This window comes from Semicossyphus pulcher, unplaced genomic scaffold (genome assembly GCF_022749685.1).
Source record: "Semicossyphus pulcher isolate SPU_LCO1_2020_fin unplaced genomic scaffold, fSemPul1.0.p SCAF_6, whole genome shotgun sequence".
Lineage (NCBI taxonomy): Eukaryota > Metazoa > Chordata > Actinopteri > Labriformes > Labridae > Semicossyphus > Semicossyphus pulcher.
In genome coordinates this window covers 9,283,989-9,293,464 of record NW_027211737.1, presented here as the reverse complement: position 1 = coordinate 9,293,464, position 9,476 = coordinate 9,283,989, and the positions used below count along the sequence as shown (strand labels likewise).

Genomic DNA, 9,476 nt, shown 5'->3' with positions numbered 1-9,476 from the left:
ACCATAAAACATCCAGTTAGACAAGGGTTAATTAAGAAAATGGATAGCCAGCGGGACAATGCATAATTACAGGCAGTATGTGTAACAAGCCAGAGGCAACAGCTAAAAGCAAACATGGAGAAAACAAGTAAACTTCATTGACAAGTGCCTAAATGCATGTATTTGCAGTGTGTCTTGGCCTGAGAAAGCTCTTTACCATTATTAATTATTATTTCAGATGAATTTACTGTGTGTGTCGTTTTGCCCCACATCACTGCAGATTTTGCCAATTTGTTTGGCATGTGTTTCTGCTCTAGTCCTGTATTCCTCATTTACACTGACATAATCAGATGCATTCTTGGACAACTGGTTGTGTTGCTCCTCATTTCAGAGCAGCAGCGTCACCAATGGCCCTGATGCGAATCCCTTTGAGTTCAGCCTGAGGTAATCAAAATATATCTAACACATCTTATCCTGCAGCATTGTTTGAATATTTAACATGTTTGTACAGGCTTAGGCTATTTGTTGTTAACTCACTACGGGCTTCCTGATATCAGAGTGTGTTGATGATAAGAAATCTGCTCATATTCATCTGGTACATCATGTCATCACGGATCTTAACCTTTCCACTGGTTGGAAGGAAACCTGTCTGACATGACCTCTGACACACATTTCAGTTTCCCTTCTTTTTCTGTGATTAATTAAAAATTTTCTGTAGCTCTAAAAGCAGCAACTTAAGGACTGAAAATTATTAGATTTACAAAGAAAGGCTGCTTTCTCTCTCTCTCTATGTTTTCAGTCAATTCAATAACCTATATTATCTCGTCCCATGCCCCAGATGTTACGTGCATCCATCACATTACATCCATAAGTTGCCAAATTACAAGTACTAATTCAGATTTACTCACTAATTTATTAGAGTTACTTCTGAGTTTTCTTCAACACTTTCAAACAATACCAGGCTCAATTCAGATTATGACTTGCTAACACAACTCTTTTCATTAATAATAACAGACTTTATCGTCTAGTTTAGTAACACCAGCACGGCCAAATTGATCCAAGATGGTTATGATTTGATACAGAACTATCTGTATATAAAGATAGACTTGCGTCTATAAAAAGCCATTATATAGAATATAAATATAAGGCTTTACTTCACATTAGATTTATAATGTTTGAAAGGCTAATAAAAGGCTGCTTTTAGAAAATCACCCTTCTGATTGCAAAAATGATTATCAACCAGTGAATGACGACAATAATCACCCTTACGTCCTCATTTTATTCACAATAAAGACACAATTCAGTCTGGATTTTTCTCTGGTCTGTTCACATACCTCTAAACATGTTGCACTCGCGATTACTGGAATAAAAACAAGCCAGACATGATACCTGTCACGGATGAAACCAAACACCTGTTTTTATGTTGCAGTTTTTGGGTGTGGCCTGAAGTGCTGCAGACATGAAAAACTAACTTATCATAGGAAAAGTGTGCCAATTTGCTTTTCTTTTTTTTTTTTAAAGATTATTTTTGGGGCTTTTTGCCTTTAATTGACAGGACAGCAGAAGATAGACAGGAAATGTTGGGAGTAGAGAGTGTGGGACGACCTGCACCAAATGATTGACAGACTGGTAGTCCAACCTGCGATCAATGCGACGAGGACTGTCGCCTCTGTATATGGGGCACATGCTCTAACAACTGAGCTAAACCAGCGCCCGCCAATTTGCTTTTTAAACACTGGACAATTCTGCAATGGGAATAAAAATGGTAGTTTAGTAACTGTTATTTAAAATCTTCTTGTGTGCACAAATAACCAGATGCAAAATAGTTCGACATGTAAGGTAAATTACACTTTTCACAATCCACTGATTTCATTCAATGTTTATTTCACAGGACTGATACAGTGCATTGAGGAATATAAAGTGCTCATGAGAATATATGGTGCAACATATTTTTTTCTTTTATTATTCATTATTATTTAATTATTCTTTCTCAGATATTAAATTGGAAGTTAGTATAAAAGTACAAGGACTATTCATCCAGTTGACTTTTCTTACAGTTCTCAGATATGGCTCAACACTGCCCCCATGTGGCTGAAATCATGCACTACAACCACAAGTGTAAATGCACTGTGCATTCATGTTTCACAAACATAATTAGATGGTATACTTGAATGAACGACATGTTAAACAATAAAAAGACATTCATTACACAGATTAGTTTATATAAGGCAGGTACATCATTATTTGTCATTATATCCGGCAGTAGAGTTTTAAAGGGCCAGTTCACTCAAATTAAAAAGAGCACTTTTTTATTCTTAGCTCTTGTTATATCTTTCCATGAAGATAGTTTTGGCTTTATTTGTCTCAGGTTCAACATATCCACTCATGTTATTTCTGCTGTCGCCCTAATATAACTGGGGTTAGCTAAATGTTGTTTGTGGTGTTAACAGCAATTTAAAAACATATTTTTCACAAGCGATGTACCTGAGAGGCTTCATAACTTACAGAACACACAACCAAGCAGCTTTCCTAGCGACTCTTTCTTTAAGTGAAAGCAGTTTGATGGTGGGAATATCCAGAGTTATGGAAACACGGTGACAGAAAGGAGATTTTACAGTTTTTTGCCCACTTAAGCTGTAAACTTTGACATATTACCAACACCAGTTTTAAACTGCTTTGGCAGATACATTGATAGCAGATATATAGCGACCTAAGCATCCATCAAAGCATCACGTTTTGTTGTGTTTCTGGAAAAATAAATCTGATATGAACCAACCCCTGAGGGAAATAAGTGGCTCATTAGCGGCTAAATGCTAACTGTGTCTGCTCTTTAGTGCTTTATATGTAGTGTACAGTGTATTTATCAGACTTTTGTCAATGAAACAGCAGCTATAGCAGTAAGAGTGAATAACAATGATGAGCTTAATGAGCTTAAAGACACTGAAAAGCTCTGTAGAACAAGGCAGCTGCAGAGATAGTTCTCTATGTGATGGCCACTATATTAGACCTCTTTCATGTTACCTTTCATCCTTCATTTAAAAAAAACATAGATCTGAAATCTAAAAATATCTAAACCTTGAAAATGTCTGCCTGATTGGTGAGTGGATGTAGTTTTTCTGTACTGTGAACTGGCCCTTTCTCTCCTCTTCTTCCTCATTTGGTGGTGATGGCGACTCCCTTCTTGACCCAGGCGTTGCTGTTGAGCAGAGAGAGCATGAAGCGAGCCACGTCTCCTCTCCCAACCGCGGTGCCCACAGCATTACCGCTGTTGTCAGGCACGAAGTATCCCTCGTGCGTCAGAAACTCTTGAGCTTGAGAGAACACAAAGAGAACGAGTCAGAGGCATTGACGGCCATTTCCATTGCTCATTAAACTCAAACTTCTAGGGAAGGAACAGCATTAACGAAAAAATGAGACTCATTCATTCTGTGCGTGAAGTGATGAGAGCACATGCTGATAACCGTGAACTATGTAAAAATGGATCCTGAGGCAAGAGGAGTTCTGCAGCTAAACTTAACTGACGTTTGTTTCTCCTTCTGGCTGACTGATGCGTGTCTTTGCGTGCTTTTACCTGAGGCGGACAGGTTCTTGAGACCAGGTGGGCGAACCACAGTCCAGTTGATGTCCTCGACCTTCTGCAGAAACTGCTCCATCTCATGCATGTTGGTGAGGATGCTTCGGATCATCGGCAGCAGGAGGAAACGGATGAGATAAGATGACTGCGCTCCAGAGTTAGCTAAGAAAAAGATGAATAGGAAAAAATTCAATAAGATTTAGACACTTAACTTACACAGCCGGTAAAGTAAAGTGATGTTTTCAGGAATTTGAAGCGAAGAAGAAACAAGCTTGTAAGTTTCTTTTCAATCTCGAAATAACAGAGCTTGTTTTGTCGTGATGAGAAGTTAATTTATCTCAATATTTAAACAAAAAAGGCAGATTTCTTAACCAGATCATTTATCAATGGGAAAGAGTTTTTGTTTTCTAAAGATCACAGGATTACTTTGGAGAACTTAAAAATGAGTCGTCTCTGTTCATTTGAAGACAGAAGATTTTGTCTTTCAAGATAACTTTGATGTCTATCAGGGAGGATTTATAACTGGGAAGTAAGTCAAGGACCTATGAGATGTAACATTATTTCTTTTCAAAGTCTATCAAACTATAGAGAACAGGATAAAACTTAAAAACAAGAAAACTGAAGGTTTCTTTCTATACATTTGATCGACTTCTGAGCCATGTTCACAAATGATTTGGATAAGCAGTATAAAAGTTATTTTGAGAAGGTGAATTATTACATTACAGTATACTGACACAAAACTACCTGCAGATCATCCCAAATATAAGAGAGTTTCACAACAACCAGGTGGATATTTTTACCATCAAATTGTCCTGTGAGCTGCACTTACGGTCAGTGTACCAGGAGGTCATGGTGATGATCCTGTTAACCCGAACCTCTCTCATGGCGCTGATCATACTGTTCATGGACAGGGAGTAGCCCGTCACCGCCGAGAAGATGGAGGCCGGGAAGCCGAGGCAGGACATGATCACATCCTGTCCTTTGAAGTGAGGCTTCAGGCTGTCTGCTGAGAAAATGTCAGCCTCGACAACCTGAAGAGGCAAGACGGGCAAAAAATTAAATGCATTCATTTAAAGAACTACAATTTCCTCCACAAGTAAAGTCGTGTTTTGCCCTTTTTGTGCCTTTTTTTCTAGAGGACAGTGGGTAGTGTCAGAAACAGGGGAAGAGAGAGCAGGGATGACACCCAGCAATGGGCTGAGGTAGGGAGTCGAGCCTGGGGCCACCACAGAGGACTGTAGCCTCTATTTATCGGAGATGCGATCAAACCGCTGAGCTAAACCGCCGCCCCAAGTAAAGTAGTGTGAAAGGAGTCCACTGGTTTTCTTCTATTTTTCTGTTGTTGTAAACAAAACTCATGATTACACCAAAATAAACTACGCGTCAGTCTGTCTGTCAATGCACAGACACTCAGCCCTAATGTCTCGCTTTCTGTTTAAGTCTTTCAAACCTTTGGACATTAATATCAATCTTTTTAAAGGCTACGTCATTTTCATAAAAAACTCTGGGCACTTCATTCTCAATTGAACAGATATACAGTATATATATATATATATATAACATACACTCAGCGGCCACTTCATTAGGTACACCTGTACAATCTCTGCAGTTCAATACAACAGCACTGCAAAAAGACATTTTTCGAGACAGTGAAGCGGCAGGATTTTATATGGGGTATTGACTTGAAGCTGCACAGAGCCACTGTTTATTGTACTTTTTAATATCTTTAACTACAATGGAGCTCTATGGCACAGAGGAATAGGATAAATCAGGTCATACATGTTAGTAACATTCATTGTTGGTTTTGGTCTTTCATCAGATCTTTCCACAGAAACACAAACATGGAACAACATCGGGCTTATTGATGCAGCGTTTTAGTCTTCATTATCAGCACTGCTGTGAGCACAGTTTTACACCCAGATGCTAAACTCACAATTTTATTTGAAGCTAGTGTTCAGAAACATGTCCGCCACTTAAAGTTTCACCCCTCAGCACACACATTAAAAACATTTACCATGTGATCTGACTGAACTTTGAGCCCACCCCACAGCAAACACAAACTCGGTGTTGTTTTACCTTGAGGTTCTCGTGATGCACGGTGAGCTTCCCCGGGTTCCTGACGATGGCGGTGACCGTGTGTCCCTGCTGCAGCGCCTGGTTAACCAGATACTGTCCAGTCTGCCCAGTGGCTCCCAGCACGGCGATCTTCATCCTCAGAATCTGACACACACGCACACACACACTGATCTCAGTGAGGGCAGATAAACGAAAGTGTGCTGAATGAACTGACAAACGAAACGCTGGAAAGTTCTCCTTCCTGTTTCACAAGTCCAAGTGTATAAAATGATTATTACGGTGCAATAAAGAGGTCTTATCTGTGATATTTAGGTTCATCATCTGACAGACTGCTGTAGATGAACACCACACTGAATCCTTGTTCAAACATTAGTCACAGATCCAACAGAAATGCTTAGAGAGACTTAAGCGTGTGCAAGTAGCAACACATGATTAAAGCAGTGGCTGCTTTAAAAGCTATTTTTAATATCCAGTAATGTTCTCATTAGGTTTTATTTTAATAAAATCAGTTGCTCGGAGGAAAATGCTCTGTATAAGTTGACAATGATGTCTTTAAATAACTTTAACAGTCCACACTTAAAGGATAATTAATTTGAAATTAAATAAAACATTTAAGAGCCTGAAAACATACTTTTTTTCTGCTCTCTCAAAAAGATCGAAAGGTTTTTATTACCTGTATGTTTCATTACACAAAGCTTAAAACTGTCCATAACTAAATGATTTTAAATGCTAAATTAAGGGAAGAAAAAGCTCTCACAAGAATAAAAAACATGGCGGCTCTTTGTGGTGTCCAAACTGAGCCGAAGGGATTATTTCTGCATCAGTGGAGGATAATCGGCTCATTCACCAGACGCTCTCTGAAGATGTTCAACAGATACTGTTGACTGATTACAGATACTGACTTTTAAATGATGTTGTTTAAGACTTTTGTAATTTTTCTAATACGCATTTCTTGGAAGTTGTTACAGCATAGAAGAAGCTCTGAATCCAAGAGAGAAATATATGTTTTGATACATTTTTTAAATCTGATTTGACCTTTTTCTCCTCGTTATTTATCTTTAATACGGTCGGGAAGTGACTTTTTACTGTGATAAAACAGGTTAATAAGTCAAAGAAGTAAAAACATTTCTTCAGGATCATTTTTTAAGTGTTTGTTGTTTGTAGTTTCGGCCATAAGAGACTGAAGTCCACTACTATCATGCATTTAAACAGTACTATAGGCATTCATATTTTCTTCCAGGTGAGTTTTAATTTCCCCATGCACATGACACCAAGGTGCATACTGTATAGTAAGTATTATATTTAGGCTAGAATACAAAGTAAACTCACTAAACATAATGTGTTTAATACCATTCGGGACATGATGGGACAGTGATCCCCCTCAGCCCCTCAGGCAAACATGAATATGTCAACATCCAACACACTATTTTAATACAATAGAAATGTTTAAAGGTTCTCTAAAATGTTTAAATGGTCAACGACAAAGATAATTTTCATCACAATTCTTAAACACCTGTCAAACACATTAACATAGAGAAATAATTTTGCTATATATAGGTATTATAAAAGGTTCAGGAACAGGATCACGCCTCCCGCACTAACTCCATCACCTGTGTCTCGTTAGCTCTCACACCTGTGCCTCCCTAATGCAATTAACTGTGCGTACACATATAAGGCTGCCTTCTCTCCTGTTTGTCTCAGCTCTGAAAACCCTTCCCCTCAAACCCCAGTCCTCTCCTCTCTCCTACGTCAACACAGGAACCACTGGGGAAGCTAAATCAGAAAGCACGTCGAGAGGTGCCCCCACCCTGACTCTCACCCTGGCTCCTGGGTTCCTGGCGGCTCCAGCTAACTCGCCCCGATTCAACCCCCTTTCATCCCACACTACTTCGACCCCCTCTCATCCCACTTTACCATTTAGCATATTTCAAATAAACTACTTTTATACCGTACCATAGCATGGTCTTGTTAAATGAGTGAAATGGTTATATAGTTAGGATTAAGGATAAATACTACACTGAACCTTACTAACATCTAATTTAACAAAGGGTCAACAGTCACCTCGTACTAAACTACAACCTGGTGCTTTTGCTCTTGTGCTTAATGGACAAGTTTTCAGAAAAAGGGAGGAAAACACATATGAGACCTTCAACTGGTTCAAGGAATATTCCTATTTTGTGTTTTACTGTTGTTTTAATGAGTCCCTGAGGCACGGCCTGTACTGTGAAGTCCTTCAAATTAATATGAAGGCTTGGCAGCATGGAATAAAAGGTTGTCACACTGTATAAATATGTCTATTTTGTCTTTTAAAAACCCTGGACACAAGGTTCAAGCTCTTTTCTAACTCTATCTCTGATTGTGCAGTAAATTACAAAAGTGTTCTTACATATATTTTTAATAATAGTTCAAGAGTCATCAAAATAAAGAGAACTCAAACACGACCCGCTGATACTTTTGGTTATATAAACCAACAGTGTGGAAAGTAAGTTAGCAGTGTTTGAAAAGAGCATACAAGGTCTTTCATTCAGTGAATACGACTTTCTGTCATTTAATGAGCTTTACTGTTAACAACTGACAGTCACACTACCAAACATTACAGATTGGAAGATTAAATCACTTGTTCTTACAGTTTTCAAGAGTCCTATAATATGAGGACCAACATACACATTCGTCTCTTAAGATGACATACAATCTCTGTTTCCTTATCAGATCAGAAACTCAGGAAGTACAGTTTCTTTCCAACTAGTGTTGCATAATTATATGGTCTGTTGATAACAAGAGCCCACAGTTGTTCCTACAGGATGATCAACATGAAAATAAGACAAAATACAGGCTCCATTAAGATTATAAACTCAAATTAAAAGCTTCCTTTAACTGTTTCATCTTTCAATATTCTAATCCTCCTAAAAATAGGATTTATTTCCGGACTGTTGCATTAGAAAGGATCGGTTTAAATAGGGTAATTAGCAGATGAGATGAGTGTACAAGTCGCATATTGACATTTAAGGGCCCTAACTAACCAGGTAGCTGTGTTTTGTGTTTGCCCCCTTTTAAAAGGTATTCAAGTCATAATATAGCACGACAAAGGTGGCGACTGGTTTGTTCCACATTACTTAAAAACATCACAGCAAGCGTTAAATATTGCCCACATACAAGACAGCATGGCTCGCTTTACCTGTCAGATGTCGCTAGCTAAACTTGTGGCCAAACATTAGATAACTCACCTCCGCCATCTGTGTTCGCCATACGTTTGAATGATCAGTGAGGGGGTGTTCAAGAGCGGTATAGTTCAGGTGCGTTTGTAATGCAACGGTTTTCAAAAGTTATGAGTTCAGCATATTTTTACGGATTTAAAATTATTGTTGATCTTACACAGTGGGAGAACTCACATCCCTTACAGGTAAAAGCGGTATAGTTACAAAAACTACTTCTTAAAACGTATATTTTAATGTAAATAAGTACCTCGCTAATGTAAGCATTTAGCTAGCTAACTATAAATGATAAGGCAGACATTAAAAATTAGCTAGCTTAATAAGTATTTGCGGCTTACAGCTACTCGTATGCATTTTTTCCCCCACTTCTCGATGTTTCACATAAATGTCCTAGTTTTTGATACAATAACAAACTTTACTCGAAATAACTGATTTCTTTCTTCTTCTTTTTTTTTACGGGATATCTCTCTACTACTACCGTTCAAAGGTATGGGCCTACTGTGTTTCATACGTCACCTGTACGGGTCATATATGTAATGTTATTTTGTTTAGCTTGTTGGACTAATCAAAAAAGATAATATTTTTTTATAGCTGTTACACTAAAGGAAATATATTTTAAGGGGCCATGATATATA

The 9,476-nt window shown here is 38.2% G+C and overlaps 1 protein-coding gene across 1 annotated transcript; it reads right to left on the bottom strand.

Moving 5' to 3' along the window:
- Positions 1-1,843: 1,843 nt before the first annotated feature.
- Positions 1,844-8,878, bottom strand: LOC138610326 (flavin reductase (NADPH)-like). Its single transcript, XM_069683064.1, has 5 exons — positions 8,854-8,878; positions 5,630-5,773; positions 4,383-4,584; positions 3,551-3,715; positions 1,844-3,290 (listed from the first exon to the last, which is right to left on the bottom strand). Exons 1-5 carry the CDS (start codon positions 8,860-8,862, stop codon positions 3,133-3,135), a joined length of 678 nt encoding a protein of 225 aa, XP_069539165.1. The 5' UTR covers positions 8,863-8,878; the 3' UTR covers positions 1,844-3,132.
- Positions 8,879-9,476: the final 598 nt, after the last annotated feature.

Bases quoted from the DNA above. Each gene is read 5' to 3' on its own strand.
- LOC138610326 (XM_069683064.1), bottom strand. The intron at 4,585-5,629 runs GTAAAACAACAC...TTGCCTCTTCAG, and splicing joins TGCATCACGAGAACCTCAAG to GTTGTCGAGGCTGACATTTT. The intron at 3,291-3,550 runs GTAAAAGCACGC...TGTTCTCTCAAG, and splicing joins CAAGAACCTGTCCGCCTCAG to CTCAAGAGTTTCTGACGCAC.